This window comes from Balaenoptera acutorostrata, chromosome 20 (genome assembly GCF_949987535.1).
Source record: "Balaenoptera acutorostrata chromosome 20, mBalAcu1.1, whole genome shotgun sequence".
Taxonomy (NCBI): Eukaryota; Metazoa; Chordata; class Mammalia; order Artiodactyla; family Balaenopteridae; genus Balaenoptera; species Balaenoptera acutorostrata.
The window spans coordinates 8,558,325-8,583,362 of record NC_080083.1 but is presented as its reverse complement, the minus strand read 5'-3'; the positions used below and the strand labels follow the sequence as shown (position 1 = coordinate 8,583,362).

Genomic DNA, 25,038 nt, shown 5'->3' with positions numbered 1-25,038 from the left:
GCCAGGAGGTCATGAGGCCTGAGACCCATGTGAGCACAAGTGAGAAACATCCCCAGAGCTTTATTGTAGACCAAGGGGCCTGTCAGGAGCACCCCCACAAGGGGCAAGTCCCTGCCACAAAGACAGAACCCAGGTGCTCAGGGCCACCTGTGAGCACAGGTGCCTTGACACCAACTAGAGAGGAAATAGCAACAGCACCATGATTTGCCTGTTTCCACAATTTCCTCAAGGCAGGCTGGCATTAGAATATAGGAGAAATAACAGTAGGGTAGCATTTTGTGAATCCAGGGATCCGGGGTCCTGGTTCAATCACAGAGAAGGTAAGAGCCACGACAAGGGGGAAGAGCTGAAGCCCAGGCCTCAAGGTCTCCAGCAGGGCAGGAAGAACTTTCAGGCCACTGCAGTTCGGGTTAGCAGGAGGAAGCTAAGGCCCCCAGGGCACTGGGGTGCTCAGGCTCCTGGATAGAGAGGCATGACAGCCGGATCCTGGGATTCACACGAGTCAGGAACGGCAACTCCCCACACTGGAACCGCTGTAGTCGAGGAGGTTCTGAGATGGGAAGAGAGGAAAACACGTGTCCTATGAATGTGGTTTTTAGTCCTCGCCCACCATTCTCCTCCCCGACTCCTGAAACCCCCTATCAATCCCTCCTCCCTCTTCCTCTTGGGACCCATCTATCTACACCCCTGCCCTTCCACTCTCACCTAATGGGATGATCTTGGAGGGTTTCTTCTCAAGCTCAAAAGAAAGCACAATAGGGCGGAGGACAGAGAAACTGGTACACAGTGTCCAGAGGAAGAGGGTCAAGGGCTCATCAGTCTTGGCTGAGGACTAGAAAGGGAAACTCAGGTTTCAACAGAACTCAAGTTTCTAAACGCTCTCTACCAAGCCCCCAGGAATTTGGGTATCTGAGCCCCCACCTCCCAGCCACATCTCACCCACCTCAGGTTGGGCTCCAGGCCCTGTGAATTGCAAGGCCACTCTCCCCGGCCCTCGAACGAACTCGAGGAGGGAGGTCCACTCACTAGGACACAGTCCTAGTGCTGCTGCCACTTGATGATTTCTGCAGGTCACCACAGCTTCGGCAGTCCCATCCTCCACCAGGAGCCTGGGGGCGGGGGTGGGGGATGGGGAGTAGGCAATAGCAACTCCCACAGGGAACCCAGGTGGCCAGTCACCTGGACCCAACACGACTCCCTCGCCATCTTTTCCAGCCGTCAGCTCACTTTATTCTCATTCGCTGATTTGAAAATATTAAGCAATTCCCACAAGCCAGGAGTTGTGCAAACACTGGGACAGCAGACACAAAGTCACGTAAGTGGTGGGGCGGGCACCCACCTTGTGCTCTGCTCTCACCTGATGCTGGCCTGGCTTATAGACGTCTGAGTGGGGCAAGCAGGGCTCTGACGAGTACACCTTCCCTGGGATGAAGAAAGTGGTTGGGAAAATCCCCTGGATCGCATCACATCCCTCTGGCACCCTGCACCCAGCTCGGCCTGTCCCCTCTCATACCTGCGGGCAGATGCTGGTACAGTGAGCACACACCCAGAGGAGCTGAAGGCTGAAGACCGAAACGACATGGCAAGAAGCAGTGGCCCGGAATGGGGCCTTGTCACCTTGCAGAAGTTCAGCTAGGTAGATGTGGGGCAGGGGGGCACTAAAGAGAAAGGGGTCAAGAAACAGCCAACAGGGTTCTAAAAGCAGGGTGTGTCTGGAAGGACTCAGCACGCATACAGATGGGGACAGTAGCGGCTTCCGTGCTCTCCTGGAAGCCCCATGGCCCCCATTTTGCTGCTTCTTTTTTTTTTTTTTTAGTTTTTGTTGCACCGGGTCTTCGTTACGGCACACGGGATCTTTAGTTGCAGCATGTGGGCTCATAGTTGCGGCACGTGGGATCTTTAGTTGAAGCATGTGGGATCTAGTTCCCTGACCAGGGATTGGACCAGGGATCAAACCTGAGCCCCCTGCATTGGGAGCGCAGGGTCTTACCCACTGGACCACCAGGGAAGTCCCCCCATTTTGATTCTTGATCTCTGATTGTCATCAGTTATTTCTCAGTCTTGAAAAACCAAGATGTTAGCCAAGAAAGATTTGTATTTTGGACTGAAAAGCCTTGAAAATCCTAGAACACTAAATCTTTCTGGGTAAAATGATAGGTACTGGACATCTTTTATTTGAAGCAGAGGAAATCCTTGCAACTCAACATATTTTGCTAGGAGTGGAGAAGACTGTAGTTATGGCAAAAATTCCAGACCCTGGAACAAGTACGGTATGCAGATGTGAGGCTGTGAAGTTTAGGGATCGGGGTCTGGGCCACTGACCTGATTGTGGTATCCGGGGGAAAACTCAGGACCTGCACACAGGTAGACGACCGGAAACAACAGTAAACATTGTGGGATCTGCAGGGGGAGGAGGAAGAGTGATGAGGAGAAAGAAGTCAATGTGAGGTAGGAGCTGGGACTGCATTACAGGCCAGGCCACTCCCCCAAGGGACATGCCCTAACCCCGGCTCTACTGGAGCAGAGGGAAGAATAAGGGAAGGACTGGTCTGGAACATCTCGCAGGGGCAGAGGGCATAAACGCCAGAGAAACACAGTAAACGTAATACCAAAGAGAAGTTGTCACTGCCACACACGTAGGGGCGAGCGTTCAAGAGAACCACATCAGTAGGAAGGGGAGGCAAGGACATCAACACAGATCTTCACCTGGAAACCTTTTTCTCTAGCTGGTTAAAGTAGACTCGGGCTCCTGGAAGAAGTCCCTGTGGGGGAGGCAAGTGTGGGTCTTCGATATATATGTCCAAGTGAGGGGGGAATTCGCAGTCGGCCGTCTCCAGAGCTACGGTGAGCTTCACACACCGTCTCGTGGCCCCAGAGCTCCCTACAGAAGGAGAGGCGAGGGGTCAGTGGTCTCTCTCAGGATCACAAGGTCCCACCACTGTATTTCATACCTTTCCCCAAAAGAGGTGTCATTACCAGGCTTTATCCAGAGATGTGACAAAATCTCAGCTGAGAAAGACACCAAGGAATCTGTGAAACTGGAAGGTCAGAGAAATACAGTGAGAATGGAGGTTTAAGAAAGCAGAGAATGGAGTCAGATCCAAGGACAGAAAGGAGTTACAGTATCTGCCGGAACATTATCTATGAGGCCCTGGAAAGCCTTGCACTGTCTCAAACCACATGCTAAAAGTAACAGGGTTCATGGGAAAAGCAGGGTTGTGCAGATCACTCAAAATCCACACAGCCTTGCACCCAGAGGCCTCACCAAGAAACGCCCCAGCAGAGGTGAATCTCCACTTGCATTTACACCCAGAATCTGTCAGTCCATTGTTCACAGCTTTGTATGCTGGGGCCCATGCCCCCTCCCTTCAAATCATAGGTCCTTGAAAACTTTCACTTCTGACAGTGATCAATTTTGTAAAAATTACACATGTAATCCAGTAGGGTGTTTGTTTGCTTACACAGGGGGGAAGTATCTCTGCAGCTTCTTCAACTGCACTGCAGCTACCCCGAAAAAGCCTACACAAGGAAAGTATAGCTGTTCCTGAAGCCATAAGCCAGCCACTTCTTGCACTAAAGGAAGGTTGTTCCCTAAAGCTTTTCAGCTTTTGTCCTTGTTTTTTTGTCTCTTATATTTCCTTTTATTGCTAAAGCTTTTCCTGAATTGTGAGAAAGCCTGCTCACAGTCATTTCAGAACAGTAACATACTGGGGGGAAAATCAAGTGTGAAACACAACTTGCATCTTACACTGACATCATTCCTCTAGGAGCTAAATCACATGCAAGAAACACACACTGTAGCAGAGAATGGGCTGCTCATCCGACGCAACCACGGCAGAGGAAGAGAGAGCAGCCAAACTAGCTGGAGAAGCTGGCGGACATTTACTTGTCACTGAGCAGGTCAGTCAGCGAGGATTCAGGCAGTGCCCTGCTGATACCCAGCACCTCTGGGATGTCCTGGGAGCTCGCAAGTTCCAGGGTCCACTCATCCTGGACAGTGAGGCAGGACGCACAGCCAGCCAGCTCCGGAGGACGCTGCGATACGCAGGATGAACCACCCTCCTTGAACAGCATTGGTGTCTGCCAGGAAATGGGGAGATGATCGTCTCTGAGTGTGTCCTGGTCCGGAGAGAGGTTCCTAACATACTACAACCCAGTTTTGTTTCCTCTCTGGAGCCTAGTGAAGGAAGTGATCCAGACACAGACAGGCCTTCTATGTGATCTAAATCCACCCTTCTTCTAGACCTAGAAGTTCCTCTCCAGACCCCAAGCCAAAAAAAGCTTTCTGGGGAAGGGCATGGTGAACTAGGGCACTCACGGGAGGGCCAGGGACCACGAGTCGGTACACTTGCCCTGGGTGCAAGAACTCAAACCAGCGGACCGAGGAGCTGAGGAAGATGAGGAGAACCTGAGGGGGAGAGCAGGGTCCCTCAGACAGGAGCTGGGGCACAGGAGGTCAGGTCCCAGGTCCCAGGCCCCAGTTTACCTTCTGATCTGAGTTTTCATCTTCCCTGGGCTCGGGTGGGCCCCATCCAGTTCCCTCCTTCTTCTGGGTGCCCCCAAGCCAGCTCCCTAACACAAGGAAACTGAGGGTGGGCTTGGGCACCTCCGAACTGGCTCCTGGGGGGACACAGAAGTTCCTCTTCATCAGAGCCTCCTTGTGGGACAGCAAGAACAGCCGGCTCTGTCCTATGTGGGGACCCTCTGGGAGGGAGGGCTCTGTCTGAGGAGGTGTTGAGGAGGTGGCCGAGTGAAGGACGGGTCTGGGCACAGACAGGATCAGGGCATCAGCCAGAAAAATCTGGACATAGACTCTGTTGGGAGAGACAAGGAATAGGTTTGTTAGCGATGCAGGCACTGGATGCTGTGGGCCCCAGAGTCCTACCACCTGCACCGGGCCCTTCCCCTTCCCCTTCCCCTCAGAGACTCAGAGGACAGCCACCACTCTAATGACCAACCTGGCCTGCTTCTTCTGGATGAAGCCTGTCATGCTCAGCTCCTTCCACGAAGGGAAGCTGCTTCTGACATTCCTTTCTACGACCAACTGGAACCTCTCTGCCCGCACCAGGCAGCCTGGAGGAAGAACGTTTTTCTATTTTGGCAGGAGGAGAGGATTGTGGGATGGGCAGTAAAGCTGACCGCCCTGCAGGTCTCACTGCCTAACTCAGGCCAGAGCTGCTCCCCTAACACAACGTGAAGGCCTAGGCCTGAGCCCCATCTTGGAGGAGTCATACCTCCAAGGGAGAAACCATTCCACCTGCAGGGCCAATCCCACCCCTGGCCACCTAGGCTGAGAGGCCTTGATTCTACTTTCTCATAAATCCCTAAAACGCCTGTTCCGAGATCTGAAAAGCTTTCCTCTCCGGGGTTTCCCTGCCTACAAACCTCAGTAAGCCCAAATAAGCCCATTACTCTTCCACACTAAGAAGGTAAGAAATGGAAGTCGTCATCCTGGTGTGCCTAGGGAGGGAGAAGTGAATGTTGGGAATTGTAGTTCTGGCCGGGAACCCCTTGCTCCTTTACACCACCTGCCAATACCAGCCTCCTACACCTCCCGCCAGACTGGTTGATCAACAGAAGCCACTCCAGCATCTCTAGTAAATCCCAGCAGTGCTTTCTGCCAAGCCCCCAGTTCAGAGAACCTCTACCCCACCACCATCTCTCTCCACCTCTGAACTCCAAACCTATGAGCCCAGGGTCAGTGAGGGGCTGCGAGGGCTTGGCCAGGAGTAGGCAGCGGAGGGAACCACTTTGGTCCTGAAGTCGCAGGCAACCTTTACGAGATGAAGGCACCAGAACCCCAAGTAGAACCTACAAGGAGATGAAGGCCGAGGCATCAACTTTTATTAAACAGATATACTGGCCGAGGCATCAAGTTTTATTAAACAAATATACTGAGCATCTACCATGTGCCAGGCACTGTGTTAACTGTTAGAGCTACAAAGTGATCCACAAAAACATGGTCTGTGACCTCAAAGAATTTATACTGAAGTGCGGTAGACAGATGTGGAAAAAACGCACCTGCATTCACACATTTAGTAGCCAGAGAGAAAGTATACAAATCGAGGTTACAGCTAGGAGACCATGGAGGACCTCCCAAGACATAACAAGGAGTTTGGGTTTGATTTTATACACACTGGTAGAAACAAGAGAAGCATTTAAATTAAGAGAGTTTTATAATCGATGCTCAATTGTACCCCACCCCCTTCTAGTTGCTGCAGGAGAACGGATTAGAGGGGGCCAAGACGAGATGGAGCATTCTAGTTAGAAGGCTAGTGTAGTCAAAATGACAAGAAAGGACCACGGTAGTGGTAGTGGAAACGGCAAAAAGAGGAAGTCCCCTGAGCCCCGCTGGAGCCGCACTTACCGGGGCCGGGTGGAAGGCAGAGGGCAGCAGGCAGAGCCAGGACCAGGCCAGGCGCTGATTGAGTTGGCAACTGGGCAGGTGAGAAGCCTCTGGGAGAGGCAGAAGGGTCTTAGGGTCAAAGGAGGCCCAGGCCCTGCACTTCCCTTCCTCTTTCAGGGCGGCCAGTGTAGGGAAAGAGCAGGGGGTCTGCAGTCGAGCGTACTGTCAGAGAGAAGAGACATGAGATCACGCGTCCCCTGTGCCCGGGGCGTCCCCCGGGGCGTGAGCTCCGCCAGCTCCGTGCCCCCACATCCTCAGACCTTCTGCAGTGGACAGCGATGCGGCTCGTCAAGGATCTCGTTGTGTGTGTTCCGACCGGGGCAGCCAGGCGGAACGAGAACCTCCAAGGTAGGGGCCAGGATCTGTAGTCCCAGGCTGGGGTTCCCGGGCGAGGAATGCTGCAGGAACTGGTGGTGTCTCAGCACATGGGGACACAGCCTTGGCCACGGAAAGAAGCGGAGTCACTTCCCCCAAAGACCCTGTCTCTCCCAGAATCCGGCTTCGCTGACAGAGCAAGTGTCCCACTCCCACCACCTCCCCAGCCCAGACCCTCGTCCTCCTCACTTGCAGGCCAGCTCCTCCAGGGCCTTGGTGGCCCACAGGTAGAGGGGAAGTCCTAACTGATGTTCCCACACCAGCTGCTCATACAGGGAGGCCCCGGGGGCTCGGTGGGAAGACTGAGTCTCAGGCATCAGAGGAGAGAAGCCCTGAAGTAGAACGGCGCCACGGAGGCAGGGGGCTAACACGGGCCTTCTCGTCCCCCCACCCACTGACTGCAGGAGGTGAACATCCTGGAGCTGGGGAGGCAGAAGGGAAAAAGCAACTCAGTGACCCCAGGCCGAGTTAAATGCAGTTTTCCACTGCCTGGGTCCCAGGAGAAATACAATTTCTCCTTTACAGGTTGTTTCCCTCCAGCCCCTTAGGCCTCGCCTTCCATCACAAGCCGCTCCCCCGCGGTAAGGCTTCATCTCCCAGGAGCCTCACTCAGCCTTTCTGTAGGCCCGGGGGCTCCTGGCTAGCGGGGCCCTGGCTGCTCACCTGCACTTCAGCTCCAGTTGGAAGGCCCTTCTGGAAAGGAGAGGCTCTGGGCCTAACCGCTCCTCCCAGAGCCCCACTCTCTACTCCCTTCCGATCTGAGCTCTCGTCCAAATCATTCTTAACAAAAGCACCCCCGCGCCCCAACACACATTTATTATTTTCATAATCTTGCTGTAGAGGTGTCGACCTGCTGCAAAGAAGGACCAGCCCGTAAAGGTAAGAGAAGCTACTGAAAGGGTCTCCTTCTGTCACCAGCCCTGGCCCCTCACATACCTCCAGACGGACTCCTGGTCGCACTACCCGCCTGAGGTCACAGAACTGCTGGTAGGCGAGGCAGAGCCCCAGCTGCCCGTCCAGCTCGTAGAGGCCCGCAGGCTGATTCAGCGTGCCAGTGACCGTTCCCTGCAAAGAAGCCAAAGGGCCAGGTGATCCCTGTTCCCTTCCTCTTGGGAGACCCCCACGTTTCCTGCCCTTCGGGCTCAAGGATCTCTCCCTTACGCTCACCGTATATGATAAGAGCCTGGAGTCCCGGACGAGACCGTCTGGACCTGGATCCTTCTTGCCTTGGGGACTGCCGGGTATGGGGAGTGGCTGGGGGCTGGTCTCCAAGGGGGCTCCTTCCAGCTCCAGTTCCAGCTCTCGCACACATTCTGGTTTCAGTGGCAGAAGCTGGGAGGAGGGACTGGTCATCCAAATCCGGCAACGGTGACCAGGGAGCTTGGACACTCGCAGCTCCGTCAGCACATAGGCCTTATGAGGCCAAAGGGCTCGGTGCCACACCAGCTGGGCAGGGACCTGGCTTGTGCGGAAGCAGGCAACACGGTACGTGAGGGGCTTCCCATGATGCTGCCCCTCTGCCAGGGTCCCTTCCCATCACAATGTGACCTCAAAGACCTGCTCCTCGAGAGCCTTTCCTTGCCTCTTCATCTTCCCTGTTCGCCAATTAAATCTTAAGTCACAGAACTCTCAGGATCTCTCCCCTCTCATAGGAGACAGCAGATACTTCCTAATCCCTCCCCCAAGGTACAAACCACCCCTACAACTTTCTCCAAAATATATAAATATTCCTTTCAGAAAATTCTGCCCTTTCCCCATCCCACTCCAACATACAAACCAGCCATACAAACAACATTCACTTATTTAATCAGTATGCACACGGTACATAAGTATCCAGTATTGGGACAGACGTTAAGGGAAATAATCATAGACTTCTCTCATCTCCAACATATTTCAAACCACTGGGAAACACAGACACAAACCCAAGTAATAACACGGAGCCATGTATGATCAAGTGGCAAAAACAATACACATCCGGTAAGGTTTCAGAGAAAGAAAGAGGTCAGGATGGGGTGGAATGATCAGGAAGGCCAAGTGAAAGAAGCTGAACTTGCCAGGGTCCTGAAGGCCATCTCTGCTTTGCTGAAGTAGTGAGGAGAGAGAAGGGTGATTCAAGCAAGAGGCAACAACACAGAAATGTTCAGAACTCAGAATGAGCAAGGCAGTGAAAACCCTGGCCAGGATGGAGGAGGAATGTTCTTGGCAGTTGCCAGAGACAAGATGGAAGGGCTGAGATGAAGAAAAAACCCAGAAATAACATGCTGAAGACTTTCAATCTGTTGGAAAGGGAGAAACATCCAAGTAGGAAAGTAAAAATGAACGGCAGAGGGTCTCATAGGGAATGGAGAAAGGTGGTTGTTGAAGAAATGTAAGCAAAAGGAAAAAAGTTACACCGATGAGACCGTTAATAAATGTAACCATCTTCTAGGGCACGTCCCTCCCAGAGCACGGCTGCCATTCTCAGGGGCTTCAAAACACACTGATGGGGCTTCCCTGGTGGCGCAGTGGTTGAGAATCCGCCTGCTAATGCAGGGACACGGGTTCGAGCCCTGGTCTGGGAAGATCCCACATGCCGCGGAGCAACTAGGCCCGTGAGCCACAACTACTGAGCCTGTGCGTCTGGAGCCTGTGCTCCGCAACAAGAGAGGCCGCGACAGTGAGAGGCCCGCGCACCGCGATGAAGAGTGGCCCCCGCTTGCCGCAACTAGAGAAAGCCCTCGCACAGAAACGAAGACCCAACACAGCCAAAAATAAATTAATTAATTAATTTAAAAAAAAACCAACACACTGATGACTCTGGATACTTGAACTTCACGGTCCCCTATGCTCCGCTTCACAGACCCCCATTTCTCTCTAAAACCAGCTGGGTACCACCAGTCAGAACTTGGACGTCACAACTCATCATAAGGTATTGCTAAGATTTCACTTAAGCTTACTGCTCATGCAAAACAAGTAGCTAATGATGGTTTGACTGAACACACGAATGAATGACTGAATACTGGTGCTTCTGCTCTCCCCTGCTCCCCCTGGGCTCACTAGACTTCCTCTAACCTCTCACTAGGACCTCCCAATACTGCAGCCACTTCTCCTTTATTCAGACGTTGAGGTCCTTCCCTTCCTCTGTCCAAATGCCAGGATCTGAATACCTATCCCCTGAATCCTGCCCTTTTTACCCACACTTCACCCTTGAGTTTACAGCATCACAGCCCTCTCTTTCCTCAACTCTTCTTCTAAGGCAAAAACCCTACTGAGGAAGACAGACCCATACCACCCCAGGGCAAAACACTGCCGCTAACCCTCTCCAGCTGCGCCTCTGTCACTGCTTAGCGATCTCTTATCCTCAACTGCCTGGCACAGCAGTTTACCCTGAACCTTTACTCCTCTCTTCAGAGTTGTCTTTCTAGACATGACCTCACTCCTCTATCATGGAGGAGATTCACTGGGATCATCTAGAGTGACAGTATTTCTCCAACGTGGCTCTTCAGCAGCCTGTAAACAAACCAAGGTCACTCCTCCCCTGACCTCCCAGACTTATTCCAAAGCCCACCTCTGCACCTTCACAGTGCCTTGTGCATGTGCATGTCTCTACCCCAGCACTTATGACCCTGAACAGTAATCACTGACTCACTTATCCGGCTGAGAGCTTCCAGAGGACAAGAGCCATCATCTTACTCAATTTTGTGCCTCTGAAATGACCAAAGCCCCTAGCATACAGCACATGCTCAATAAAGGGCCAATCTTGGTACAGGTGATACTCTAGTCCCAGACAGCCCTCCCTCTCTTCTAGGGATTCAAATCCTAGCCACCTTCAAGAACCAGATCGAGTCTAAACTCTCCCTTCTTAGGCTTCTCTCCACATAATAAACTCTAGCTAACCTGCTATAGCAGTTACAACTATACCACACACCTTGGAATTTACACACTGTTCTGTATTACTCTCTGCTTGTTTTACAAATCAATATGATATAGAATCTACAACAAGATTATAAACTACCCAAAGGGCTTGGCCTACTTTAGTTGCCCTGCAGAAATTCAAGTGCATTTCAGAGCTTTCTCCCTCGAATGAGCCAATCCTACCATGCCCAGAATTTTTGAATGCTCTAGGAGACTTAAAACATTCTAATGTAAACAATATACATAAGCGCCTCTTTAACCCAAGAGGAAAAAACAAGATTAGAAATTTGGGTGGTTTGTAAGCTTTTTTAGTTTCTTTATACTCTAATTACTGTTACTCCAGCTCATGACACACACAGATACAGGTAAGAATTCTTATAGTGCTAGTAAATTTCAGTTTCCTTTTTCGATATGTATGTTAAAGAGCCCGTTCATCCTTTAATTGTTTTGAATGCTTCTGAAACGTTATTCAGATAATTGTATAAATCATATAACAATAATCAGTATAAAAATGAATGACTTTAGGGCTTCCCTGGTGGCGCAGTGGTTGAGAATCTGCCTGCCAATGCAGGGGACACGGGTTCGAGCCCTGGTCTGAGAAGATCCCACATGCCACGGAGCAACTGGGCCCGTGAGCCACAATTACTGAGCCTGTGCATCTGGAGCCTGTGCTCCGCAACAAGTGAGGCCGTGATAGTGAGAGGCCCGCACACCACGATGAAGAGTGGCCCCCGCTTGCCAAAACTAGAGAAAGCCCTCGCACAGAAACGAAGACCCAACACAGCCATAAATAAATAAAAATAAATAAATAAAAATTATAAAAAATAAAAAAAAATGACTTTAAAATCATACCAGGGACTTCCCTGGTGGCGCAGTGGATAAGACTCCGCACTCCCAATGCAGGGAGCCCAGGTTCGATCCCTGGTCAGGGAACTAGATCTCACATGCATGCCACAACTAAGAGTTTGCATGCCACAACTAAGGAGCTGGCAAGCCATAACTAAGGAGCCTGGGAGCCGCAACTAAAGAGCCCACCTGCTGCAACTAAGACCCGGCACAACCGAATAAATAAATATTTTTTAAAAAATTAAAAAAAAAAAAATCGTACCAGTTGATATAAAAAGACTCAACAATACGTACCAAGTTTTACTAAAAGTACATGGATTTCATGTTTTAATGGTGTTAAGATAAATACTTTCCTTGGTCATTCTTCTAATGCAGGGGAAAAACAAGTGATTTTGGCAGGTTTTCAAAACGGGACACATGATACAAAAGTTGTCTCCTCGAATGAGCTGCACAGCAGGGAAGTCTACTCCCCACCTCCTGTATGTAGAGAAGGCGTCACTCACGCTGCTCCCTCAACAGCACTGTTCCAGAAACAACTCTCCCCAGCTGTCCTCCTTTCCTACCTGGTTCCTCCTATGATGTTATCTTTCCTATTAGGAGTTCGTACCCCCCTCCCACACCTCCACACCCCTGAACTGACCGTAATCCTCACCTGCACAATGACAGACACATGGCTGCCAACTGGGGATGATCCACCAAGAGACAGGATGAAGTATGATTTCTTTCGACTTTTCACCAGAGCGCTCAATCGAACCAGCTCCCCAGCAAGGTTTGGCTGCACATTTCTGTGCTTGCTTCTAAAAAAAGTAGAGAGAGAAGTCATTTTTATTTCTCTTTTTTTTTTCCCCTACAAATGCCTTCCTTTCCACTATAATCTAGTAGTGATGTAAAATTTCCATACCTCAAAGCCATTGTTCTAAAAACCTCCTTCAAACTCTACCTGCCCTTAGATAAGGCACACTTCCCTTGAAGAATCTGGCTCTTAACTTTCTGAGAGGCCCCATTGTTCCCCTGATTTGGAACATTCCACCTATATTACTCTCGATGCCTTTCTTTCCCTCCTTCCACTGACCCACCATCATCGTCCCAGTTTTACAGTGCTGCCCCCTCCCCTACACGGAAGAATCACCTGTGCCTGAGCAGGCGGGAAGCCATCTCTGGGTAGAGAACAGGGATGGGGGTGAGGGGGCCAGGACTGATGGTCAAGGGAAACACTGGCACAGGGGCACCCCAGAGCTCCAAGTGCCCTTCTCCTGAGGACTTCATCGCAGGAGGGAGGTAACTCCAGCTGGGGAACAGAAAGAGATGGCCCAACCAAGAAAGGTCCAGATCTATGAGCTAGAAAAGACCAAGGGCGAGGATTAATCAGGACCCTAGCATCCAGTCCAACCCCCCCTCCATCTCTGTTCCCTCAGAGACTTAATTGTCTTGCTCCCTAGACACCATTCTTATTAGGATCTGAGGGATCTGACTGCGCCCTTCCTACTCACCTCACAGCCCAGGGTACCAGTGTTATCTCTTATATAGAGGCTTCCATTCCTGCACTCTTGTTCCAAGTCCCCTGATAGGTCTGTTAGTGTCCCTAAAAGTAACAGCCGTTCCCGGGGCAGGGGTACCCCACATGGCCCAGCCTCTTTGGCCCAAGCCTGGTACGCAGTACTGCTCCAGGACAAGTGGCTGCAGCACGGAAGACGTTGGTGGGTCCTGAGGTCCTTTACTGAGACGAAGCTGCAGAGTGAAGAGAACAGAAGTTTTGTAAAGCTATGTCCAAGCCTAGGAATTTTATCCTCAACCCCAACAATCCCCCAAGATCCCAAGGAAAGATCAGTGGGGAACCCGGACTAAGAAAGTTTGATTGATTGAAAAAAACTGGGAGTGAGGGCCTAAGAAAATGAGGATGGGGTCTGGGTCCAAACACTGGGTAGTACCTAGGGAAGGCAGGAAGAAAGTCTGTGCTGAATCGTATCTTGAACAAGACAGTGCCACAGAGAGGACCCAGAGAAGTGGAGTGGGAATGTAAGAGCAGCCTGAGGAGATGAGCACGTGGGGAGAACATTTTAGAGACAACACAAACTGCGCCCTTGACAGCATCTCAGCTCTCAGCTCCACAGAGAACTTCAGTGGGGGCACTAAGGCATCTGCCTAATGGCTCAACCTCATTGGCCCCAGCCAGGTTTCCTTCCTAGTCTGGAGTATCACAGTATTAGAGACTGGCTGGGAAGCTGAGGCTGAGGTGAGAGTTGATATCACAAGCTCCCAAATCTCAAGAGATGTTTGAGATCAACCATTCTTTTTTTTTTAAATAAATGTATTTATTTATTTATTTAGTTTTGGCTGCATTGGGTCTTTGTTGCTGCGCACAGGCTTTCTCTAGTTGCGGCGAGCGGGGGCTACTCTTCATTGTGGTGCATTGGCTTCTCATTGCGGTGGCTTCTCTTGTTGCAGAGCATGGGCTCTAGGTGCGCGGGCTTCAGTAGTTGTGGCACGCGGGCTCAGTAGTTGCGGCTCGCGGGCTCTAGAGCACAGGCTCAGTAGTTGTGGTGCACGGGCTTAGTTGCTCCACGGCATGTGGGATCTTCCCGGACCAGGGCTCGAACCCATGTCCCCTGCGTTGGCAGGCGGATTCTTAACCACTGCGCCACCAGGGAAGTCCGAGATCAACCGTTCTTAAGCAAAGTGCCGCAACACTGCTGAGTCACTACCAATTGTGAGGTATATCACAGAGAATGTGATACAAGTTAAATTATCAAAGTTGTGATAGATTCACATTTTTGTAATACCATTATTACATTCCCATGGTTTTTTCACTCACTTCCATTCCCATGGTTTTTTCAGCAGAAAAGAAACACGATAAGGTTACAAAACATGACAATTTATCCTCCTTGTTGCACTCATGAACATAAGCCACATGTGAGTGCTAAATATTAGAAATGCTGTTCTAGATGGCCCACTCCCCTTCCGCATCTGCCTCATTCTTCCCCAATGACTTCAGAGCAGATAAAAGGCAAAGACAGAAACTAACATCGTTGCACCCCTGCTATACACACACTGTACTGGGTCCATTCACGCTCAATACTGCATTGAATCTTCACCAAAAACCCCTGGAAACACACCAATGAGGAAATTTACAGAGGTTCAGGTACACAGTGGTGTAGGTGGCAAAGCCAGGTATGTCTCACTCAAAAGTCTTTTTGTCTTTCCCTACTTCTACAAAAGCCTAGGAAAAAACAGCTGGAGGGAACTGTGCCTTTACCCTAGGCACCTTCAGGACAGAAAACAGTAAGGCTAGGGGTCACTTTTCTCAGATTCTTCAGGGTTCGGGTCAGGAAACTGAAGGTGGTAACCGCAGACCTTTTGCATGGGCCACTGCCCTCTAGCTTTCAAGGCCACCACAGTACCTGGCCCACAGCAGGCACTCAGTGAAGGGAAATGGAAAAATGAATGAATATTTATACCTGTCAAATAATTTTTACTCTATCCTCATCCATCATCTTCTACATATTGTGCTATCTAGTCCACATTTATCTTGAAGAATAACAAGAAACTTAAACAGGTTGCAAGTTTTCTAAAAATTGCTGACTTACCACTTTTCAATTATTCTTTCTGGATTTTCAGTTATTATTGGGAAATAACAAAATAAACAAAGCTAAACAGATTTCTACCTTTTTTTAAAAAAGAACAGTGATACGTTTATTCACGTAACAGAATACCATACAGCAGTTAAAATAAATGACCTAGAGCTATCAATGTGAATAAATCTCAGAAGCATAATGTTAAGCACAAAAAAGCAAACTGCAGAGGATATACAAGGTATGGTACCATTTATACAAAGTCTAAAGGTATGTAAAACTACTGTATATTGCTTAGGGATAGATGCATGGATAGAAAAAAATATAAAGATATTCACAAGAATGATATACCCTCATACTCCAGATAGTAGTTACTTCTATGAGGAGTAAGCAGGTTTCTTTTTGCAGAACTTTTCGGAGCCTTTAACCTGTCAATGAGCCTCATGATTCTCCTAGAGAAGTTTATCTTATCCAATGTCTCTCAAACTTATTTGGCCATGGAACTCTTTTCCTGTAGTACTTTATTAATATTGCCTAAAACGGTTTACGAATGGCAGTATAGTGTTAAAAAGGACAAAAACAAAACAAACAAAAAAACACCTTCAGAAGACCTCAAACTCAGGTCTTCCAAAAACAACGATCTACACTTGCTGAAAGATCATGGTCTGTATCTTAGCTTCCTAATGCACAAAATGAAATAGTATCAGCCTCTCTCTCCACTTTGAGGGTTCTTTTTCTGTATTTTCTTTCTATCTTCTCACGCCCCTCTTCTTGTCTCTAAACTTGACTTGAGCCAATTAAGGAGAACTACAGGAAAAGGAAAGCAGCTTGATGGAGAATGAGAAAGACCGGCAGAAGGGGTTTTCTTTAGACCACCTTTTCCTCCCCTTAAGTTTCCCCTCACTCAACTCAAATGATAAGTCCTTCCTTTTCAATCCCAAATTTAACTTTCCTGGTTACCCCACTTCTCCTTACCTGTAGCTGAGGGGCAGCATTAAACCCTGGTTCCTTCCCTGGGACAACCAGATAGTCTTCACACAGTCAATTACCAGCTGAGTCAACTGGACATCAGGCTCCTCGCCAGGTGGACACAGGATCTCTTCGATGAAGGCCTGGGCAGCCTCAAGCCAGGCTTGCTCCTGAGGAAAGTGAAGGGAGTTCAAACACCTTCCTGACCATCTTGCCCACCAAGGAAACTGGGGAAGAATAAAGGAATAGATTTTTTTTTTTTTTTTTTTTTTTTTTTTTTTTTAAATCAAGAGGGAGAACTTTCCTGGTGGCACAGTGGTTAAGAATCCACCTACAGGGCTTCCCTGGTGGCGCAGTGGTTGAGAGTCTGCCTGCTAGTGCAGGGGACACGGGTTCGGGCCCTGGTCTGGGAAGATCCCACATGCCGCGGAGCGGCTGGGCCCGTGAGCCACGGTTGCTGAGCCTGCGCGTCTGGAGCCTGTGCCCCGCGACGGGAGGGGCCGCGATAGGGAGGGGCCCGCGCACCGCGATGAAGAGCGGTCCCCGCACCGCGATGAAGAGCGGTCCCCGCACCGCGATGAAGAGTGGCCCCCGCTTGCCGCAACTGGAGAAAGCCCTCGCACGAACCGAGGACCCAACACAGCCAAAAATAAATAAATAAATAAATAAATAAATAAGAAAATCCTTAAAAAAAAAAAAAAAAAAGAATCCACCTACAAAAAAAAAAAAAAAAAAAGAATCCACCTACAGATGCAGGTGACACGGGTTCAATCCCTGGTCCTGGAAGATCCCACATGCCGTGCAGCAACTAAGCCTGTGCGCCACAACTACTGAGTCTGCGCTCTAGAGCCCGTGAACTACAACTACTGAGCCCGCGCACCGCAACTACTGAAGCCCGGGTGCCTAGAGCCCATGCTCTGCAATAAGAGAAGCCCCCGCACTGCAACGAAGAGCAGCCCCCCCCCACTCGCCGCAACCAGAGAAAGCCTGCGTGCAGCAATGAAGACCCAGCGCAGCCAAAAAAAAAAAAAAAAATCAAGCGGGAAAAAATGAAGATGTAAAGTAAAGGAGTTTAGAGCTTGAAGAAACCTTAGAAGTCTTAGTTCAGCCAATCAACTTAGAAAACTGGCCATCCAGCTTTGGTCTTGCCTCTTTCTTTAACAAACCTGTACCAATCCTGAAAGTGCTCAAGTAGAATAAATATTCCTTGTGAACCCTCCTTTGAGTATCCCCGGCAGAACGCTGCTCCCTCCTTGGAGCTCCCACAGTACCTTGCACATGGAGCAATGACCACCAGATACAGTGGCAGCCCACCTTCTATGCGGTCTGATTCTAAAGCCAGCAAGTTGAAAAACAAGACTGGTCTAAGGTCACCCTCAAAAAAAATCCTTTAAATTGCTCATAAGGAATAGTACATAACACTGTACAGTAATATGTATATGGAAATGGAAATGTGCCTAGTAGACATTACATAAAAGGACATAAGCAGAGTATAATTTTTAATCATCCCCCTCTTTTTTTAGTGAAGTGTATACATTTGAGTGCCTATAAGCTAAATATATATGATACAATCCCACTGGAATTGTTTCCTGTTCTGTGTTTGTAGCTAAGATGTGGGCTTCCTAAGGAGGACAGGAACCATCTTTGTGTCTGTACCAGATTCTGGGGACATAGTTGCCTCTATATACAGATAACTCTAGGGGAGGGGGCCAGCTTAGCTTACTCCTAGTGCTAAGCAGATTTATTTTAAAATTCCGACAGAGTTCAACAATACTTAATGACCTTTATCCTTCTTATCCCCAGTGATAATTCAAAACCATTATAGCTCTATCCCTGTTCCTCCAATGCTCCTCCAGTCACTCCTCCACATCCAGTTAACCTTTAGCAGCTTGAAAACAGCTTGAAAAACCAGTGTTCAAGTTCTAGATGGCTTCAGTGTCCTTGTGGATGGCCCTATCACCCTATCATTGACCTTCACCTTCACCCCACCTCAGTCAAACACTCTTGTTCATGGTCAGTGTTGTCAAAATTGGACCAGATTATCACTCAGAACTGCCCACCAACATCAGACTCCTACACTTTTTGCCTTCCTCTCTTGATCTACTCTTTTAGCTCCTATTCCTGAGGACCTGTCCATTGGCACACTGAATACTACTGTTTCTCAAAGTGGTGCTGATGCCTCAGAATCACCGAAGTTCTGTTTAAAATGCAACTGATTTTTAGGTGATCCAGTCTATTGACTCAGAATCCAGGAGTGGGTGGGGTGGGGGGAGTTAGCTCCAGAGTGTGTTTTGAACTTGGGTCTTGTGTAGGGAAAGGAAGAAGTGAAAAAGGACATCCACATTTCATGGCAGAACTATTCGGTTGAGGGTGCTACTTGCCAAGTTAGTGAACATTGGAAGAGGGGTGGATTTTCTGAAAAGCTCACTGTTGGGCATATGTGGTGCCTGTAGGCTGGCCAGATGGAGAATCTGGCAGGCAGATGGATATAACTAGAGCTCAGGAGAGAGATCACAGCCAAAGTAGAGATTTAGGAAAAATCAGCATCTATCACTGGCTATTAAAGCCATGCAGTCAGTGGATGAGGTCGAGAAGAAAGGGTACAGTGTTCTCAAAATTCGGCCTATATCAGTATTAATCTGGGGAGCTTACTTAATTTAGATTCTATCTCCTCAATATCTTTTTACTGTTTTCACCTCTGGAACCTCAACATTGCTGCCATGGTCGGTGTCACTACCACCTCTACTACATTTAAACCACAGCGTTCTGTCTGATACTCTCTAGTCCAGGGGTCCCCAGCCCCCGGGCCATGGACCGGTACCGGTCGGTGGCCTGTTAGGAACCAGGCCGCACAGGAGGAGGTAAGCAGCAGGCGGTGAGCAAGCGAAGCTTCATCTGTATTTACAGCCACTCCCCATCGCTCGCATTGTCGCCTGAGCTCCGCCTCCTTTCAGAGCAGCGATGGCATTAGATTCTCATAGAAGCGAGAACCCTACTGTGACCTGCGCATGTGAGGGATCTAGGCTGTGCGCTCCTTATGAGAATCTAACGCCTGATGATCTGAGGTGGAGCTGAGGCAGTGACGCTAGCGCTGGGGAGTAGCTGCAAAAACAAATAAATTATCATTAGCAGAGCGGTCTGACTGCACAGAGACCATAATAAATCAATGTGCTTGAATCATCCCGAAACCATCCCCCACCCCCGAAAAAGAAACTGTCTTCCACGAAACCGGTCCCTGGTGCCAAAAAGGTTGGGGACCACCGCAGTCCACTCTCCACCCTGCTACCTCAGGAAACGAAAACAAAACTCATCCACTCTTTTGCTTAGAACCCTTCAATAACTCCCAATTATCCTCCGGTTGAAATCACTGCCTACCAAGACTTACGAGACTGTCACCTTTGACCCCCTCCACCACCACCCAGCTGAACTTTTTGAGTTTTTCAAAGACACCTGCTCTATCTCTTGCCTTTGAACATGTTTTCTGCCTCCGCCTTGAAACTTCTTTTAGCGCTTTTTTTTTTTTTTCCTTGCTAACTCCTGCACACACTTCGGGTCTCAGAAGCTTTTCCAGATTATCGGTTACCCCTTTCCTATACAGCTGCGTCAGGGGTCTCCCCCAGGAATCCACAGCCCCACAGTTAGCCGTTCGTCTGCTCCTGGCTTCCCATTGGGCTTGAAGCCTAAAGAGTGGACAGACGTGTATTCATGGCTCACAGCCGGCGCCACAGCCATGATGGAATAAATGTAATCGCAGAACCAGTGAGAGGGGCGGGACGAAGAGCCTCACCGTCCTCCCTCGCCTGGGGGCGGCCAGCTAAGTCAGGGAGGCAAAGATGCAAGGTGGAGCTTACAGGAGCAGAAAGAAAATTTGGGACAGGCAAGAAAAAAGGGACGAGGGACAGAGAACAGCACTCACGGAGCCAGGAACCTCAGCCCGGCAGGCAGCCATGATGCTCCGGCGACTCCACCCCCTGGAAAGCGCGCCGAGACTCGAAGGCGGGCTGGTCCGTGACGTCATCGGCGGGCGCCCCCTTGGCTCCGCCGCCGACTTCTCCCCATTCAGCGTCAGGACCTCTCTGCTCCACTGCCACCTCTGTCTCCGACTCTGGCACTCCGACTCTGGCACTCCGACTCTGGCACCCCCAACCTCTTCCTCAGTGATATCCTCTCTGGCATCCGTGGGGTCGGGGAGCTCAGGAGCTCAAACACAGCCATTCTGGCTGGTAATTCCTATGCACCTTTCCATCTCCCTGATTGTGCCAAGCAGAGAGAAGTGTTTCCTCCTTAATGCAGCACATCATTCATACTTGCTTTGTGGCCTTAACTCATTGCTGTAATTGTTTAACTGTTTTCCCCACTTGACTGTGAGTACCTAGAACCTTTATTCTATTCTTCTTTGTATTTGGTGCCTAGAACAGTACTTGTTGTTAAATAAGAACTTGATAAATTTTTGTGGATCTACTAATAAAAGCCTCTGCTCTCCCTAATTTAGTCAACCAACCAATCAATCCATGGCTTAATAGGCAGTGGAGTGCACAGAATTCATGCAACTATGTGTCAGGCACTGTTCTAGGCTTTGGGGATACAGCAGTGAACAAAGCAGAAAAAAATCCCTGCTCCCATGGAGGTTACATTCTAGAACATGGAGGCTGACAGTTAAAAAAAAAAAAGGTAAAATGTGTAGAATGTTAGTAATAGGTGCTATGGAATGCAGGGGGTGGTGTGGTGTGTCCCTTTTGTATAGAGAAGGCCTTACTGAAAAGGTGACTTTATATTAAAGAATTGAAAGAGATGAAGGATTCATATGATGGGGATCAAAGAGAAAGAATGGGCAGGTGAAACAACAAACACAAAGGCCCAGCGGTGGAAAGAAATGCAAGAAGTCAGTGAGGCTGGAGGGAAGGAGGGGAAATTAAAGACATAAAGTAAAAGAGAGGCATTTAACGCCATTGTGCACTTATAGGAGCTTCAGATTGTTTTTGGAGCAAGATAGAATAAACATTGACTATAATATAGTAAGTATAAACACTTTAGACAATAAGAATGCTCTAGTCATAACAGGAGAATAAAGACTTTAATTCTACAAGTTATGGTATCCCCTAATTCAACTTCATTCAATGCAAGCTCTCTATTCCTTATTGCATGAACTAGTTATGCACTGTGGTGCTAAGTTATTTATAAGGCAAATCTTTGCAGTTATTTCCCATTATTACATCAGAGATGTGTTCCTTCCCTTTTCACCAAAACAATAGCAACGAGAGATTCCCCCAGAGAAGCTGAAACCTCTCCTACTCCACTCCAGCCACACTGGCTCCCTAATTAGAACACCAGTCAGAGCCTAGTCAAAATCCCAAACCTAATCATTCCTTTTGCATTCAATATTTCTCAATTCTGGAAGACCCCCCGGCCACCGTTTTTTTTTTTTAATTTAATTTTATTTATTTTTTTAAACAGCAGGTTCTTATTAGTTATCCATTTTATACATATTAGTGTATATATGTCAATCCCAATCTCCCAATTCATCACACCACCACCACCACCACCCCCCGCCACTTTCCCCCCTTGGTGTCCATACGTTTGTTCTCTACATCTGTGTCTCAATTTCTGCCCTGCAAACCAGTTCATCTGTACCATTTTTCTAGGTTCCATATATATGCTTTAATATACGATATTTGTTTTTCTCTTTCTGACTTACTTCACTCTGTACGACAGTCTCTGGATCCATCCACGTCTCTACAAATGACTCAATTTCGTTCCTTTTTATGGCTGAGTAATATTCCATTGTATATATGTACCACATCTTCTTTATCCATTCGTCTGGCGATGGGCATTTAGGTTGCTTCCATGTCCTGGCTATTGTAAATAGTGCTGCAATGAACATTGGGGTGCATGTGTCTTTTTGAATTACGGTTTTCTCTGGGTATATGCCCAGTAGTGGGATTGCTGGGTCATATGGTAATTCTAGTTTTAGTTTTTAAGGAACCTCCATACTGTTCTCCATAGTGGCTGTTTCAGTTAACATTCCCACCAACAGTGCAAGAAGGTTCCCTTTTCGCCACACCCTCTCCAGCATTTGTTGTTTGTAGATTTTCTGATGATGCCCATTCTAATTGGCATGAGGTGATACCTCATTGTAGTTTTGATTTGCATTTCTCTAATAATTAGTGATGTTGAGCAGCTTTTCATGTGCTTCTTGGCCATCTGTATGTCTTCTTTGGAGAAATGTCTATTTAGGTCTTCTGCCCATTTTTTTTAAATTAATTAATTAATTAATTAATTTATGGCTGTGTTGGGTCTTCGTTTCTCTGCGAGGGCTTTCTCTAGTTGCAGCAAGTGGGGGCCACTCTTCATCGCGGTGCACGGGCCTCTCACTATCGCAGCCTCTCTTGTTGCGGAGCACAGGCTCCAGACGCGCAGGCTCAGCAGTTGTGGCTCACGGGCCTAGTTGCTCCATGGCATGTGGGATCTTCCCAGACCAGGGCTTGAACCCGTGTCCCCTGCATCGGCAGGCAGATTCTCAACCACTGCGCCACCAGGGAAGCCCCTTCTGCCCATTTTTGGATGGGGTTGTTTGTTTTTTTAATATTGAGCTGCATGAGCTGTTTATATATTTTGGAGATTAATCCTTTGTCCATTGATTCGTTTGCAAATATTTTCTCCATTCTGAGGGTTGTCTTTTCGTCTTGTTTGTAGTTTCCTTTGTTTTGAAAAGGCCTTTAAGTTTCATTAGGTCCCATTTGTTTACTTTTGTTTTTATTTCCATTACTCTAGGAGGTGGATCAAAAAAGATCTTGCTGTGATTTATGTCAAAGAGTGTTCTTCCTATGTTTTCCTCTAAGAGTTTTATAGTGTCCGGTCTTACATTTAGGTCTCGAATCCATTTTGAATTTATTTTTGTGTATGGTGTTAGGGAGTGTTCTAATTTCATTCTTTTACATGTAGCTGTCCAGTTTTCCCAGCACCACTTATTGAAAAGACTGTCTTTTCTCCATTGTATATCCTTGCCTCCTTGGTCATAGATTAGTTGACCATAGGTGCATGGGTTTATCTCTGGGCTTTCTATCCTGTTCCATTGATCTATATTTCTGTTTTTGTGCCAGTACCATATTGTCTTGATTACTGTAGCTTTGTAGTATAGTCTGAAGTCAGGGAGTCTGATTCCTCCAGCTCCGTTTTTTTCCCTCAAGACTGCTTTGGCTATTCGGGGTCTTTTGTGTCTCCATACAAATTTTAAGATTTTTTTGTTCTAGTTCTGTAAAAAATGCCACTGGTAATTTGATAGGGATTGCATTGAATCTGTAGATTGCTTTAAGTAGTATAGTCATTTTCACAATATTGATTCTTCCAATCCAAGAACATGGTATATCTCTCCATCTGTTTGTACCATCTTTATTTCTGTCAGCAATGTCTTATAGTTTTCTGCATACAGGTTTTTATCTCCCTAGGTAGGTTTATTCCTAGGTATTTTATTCTTTTTGTTGCAGTGGTAAATGGGAGTGTGTCCTTAATTTCTCTTTCAGATTTTTCATCATTAGTGTATAGGAATGCAGAGATTTCTGTGCATTTATTTTGTATCCTGCTACTTTACCAAATTCATTGATTAGCTCTAGTTTACCAAGTCCATGAAGGTGTGCCCTATATCCTGGGATTTACCTCTGCTAGTTCATAGGAGGGAGAGTTGAGTTTAGGCTACAGTGATCAGACTGTAAGTTGAACTGGATCCACCACCACCCTTGTTGGTGTGATTTAAAGGTCAGGTTAGCAGTTTAATCTTGTGGCAGCATGCAGGATCAAATGAGAGGGCCACAGGGTCTGTCAAAGAGTGGGGTAAGTATGGAGGATTGGGAGCTGTCTCAGATCCAGTGATTTTGAATAAGCTACACTTGTTCAGGGGGCAGCGGGAGGTATAGGACCCAAGTCAGGAGAAGGATCAGGGACAAACTGATGAATATGGAAGTCACTTTTCTTGTTCCTACATGGTCAAGCCAGGACTGTCACGGTACTATGGAAAAATTATTTCAGGTCTCAGTACAATGAGGGTCTTTTACTTTGACATGTCATCTTTCCATAAATTATTGTTTTTTATGTGTGCAGAGAGCATGTCCTAGGGGTCATTAACTTACTGAGCTCACTGGGCAGGATGTGGGTCTCATGCCACCAGGGTTTTATTGTTTTGGGGCATGTCTCATGCTTCTGTTGCATGGTTTGTTGCTAAGCAGGCCTGCTTGGTTTTGTGGTTAAACAAACCTGTTTTCTTGAGTGATCATTAACTTACAGGGGTCTCCCATACTTTTTTCTTTACTTGCAATCCCCTAGTGGGATTAACTATTTAATTACCTAATTTGTCTTTTTACTCTGTCCCTATCACAATCGTATATGTATATAGTATGAGAGTTTAAAAAATGTGCCAAAAAACAGTACAAAGCTGCTAAGTGTTTGAGCTACAAAACTAAGGAACGAGAGCATGGCAATGAGCCTCAGCTTCCACTTCTGTAAAACAGGGTTTTTGTGAGGATGGACTGAGATCATGTAATGGGTGCTCAATAAATGCTTCCGATCATTATTATTGTCACCGTAACTAGCCAGAATACAGAAGTTAAAAACATATGCCTTCCCGACTTCCCTGGTGGTCCAGTGGTTAAGCCTTAGTGCTTCCAATGCAAGGGTCATGGGTTCGATCCCTGGTCCGGGAGATTCCGCATGGCGATCGGGGTGCGCCCTGCCCCCCACAAAAAATATATATATATATATATATGCCTCCCACCCTGCTAAGAATTAAATAAATGAATTCATTCAGAAAAGATCAAAGTGAAAGAAAGAAAGCCAAGGGAGTAGGGGGAGGGAAACCGAGTCCTGGACAGGTAAGGTGCTTCTCAGTCCGTTTCCCGCATGCAAGGTCTCCGTCAGAGCTCAAGCTGGCTGCACGGATCTGACTGTATTTTCACAAAAGTTAATTGACCCCGGCAGGCGAGAGTGGGC

General features: G+C 48.1%; 1 protein-coding gene across 6 annotated transcripts; it reads right to left on the bottom strand.

The window, feature by feature from the left end:
- Window positions 1-40: 40 nt before the first annotated feature.
- CTC1 (CST telomere replication complex component 1) lies at window positions 41-20,028 on the bottom strand. 6 transcript variants are annotated; one of them, XM_057536464.1, is made up of 23 exons: window positions 19,976-20,028; window positions 16,066-16,229; window positions 13,012-13,249; window positions 12,651-12,859; window positions 12,174-12,318; window positions 7,949-8,239; window positions 7,718-7,846; window positions 6,971-7,203; window positions 6,667-6,844; window positions 6,368-6,568; window positions 5,685-5,811; window positions 4,959-5,073; window positions 4,487-4,814; window positions 4,319-4,408; window positions 3,887-4,080; window positions 2,977-3,038; window positions 2,707-2,881; window positions 2,323-2,400; window positions 1,514-1,658; window positions 1,358-1,422; window positions 944-1,109; window positions 706-832; window positions 41-550 (listed from the first exon to the last, which is right to left on the bottom strand). In XM_057536464.1, the coding sequence occupies exons 1-23, from the start codon at window positions 20,006-20,008 to the stop codon at window positions 411-413; spliced, it is 3,633 nt and encodes a 1,210-aa protein (XP_057392447.1). In that variant the 5' UTR covers window positions 20,009-20,028; the 3' UTR covers window positions 41-410. The 6 variants fall into 6 exon arrangements, with proteins under 6 accessions (XP_057392447.1, XP_057392448.1, XP_057392449.1 ...); XM_057536465.1 differs by having other exon boundaries at window positions 12,174-12,315; XM_057536466.1 differs by lacking the exon at window positions 1,514-1,658 and having other exon boundaries at window positions 1,358-1,513.
- Window positions 20,029-25,038: the final 5,010 nt, after the last annotated feature.

What these genes read in the sequence shown, in the direction of transcription:
- CTC1 (XM_057536464.1), bottom strand. Translation starts at nt 20,008, where the DNA reads ATGGCTGCCTGCCGGGCTGAGGTTCCTGGCTCC. An exon ending in CTGGAGGAGCTGGCCTGCAA is followed by an intron (nt 6,845 to 6,970) that starts GTGAGGAGGACG and finishes TCCGTGGCCAAG; the next exon opens with GCTGTGTCCCCATGTGCTGA. An exon ending in ATCCAGAAGAAGCAGGCCAG is followed by an intron (nt 4,815 to 4,958) that starts GTTGGTCATTAG and finishes CTCTCCCAACAG; the next exon opens with AGTCTATGTCCAGATTTTTC.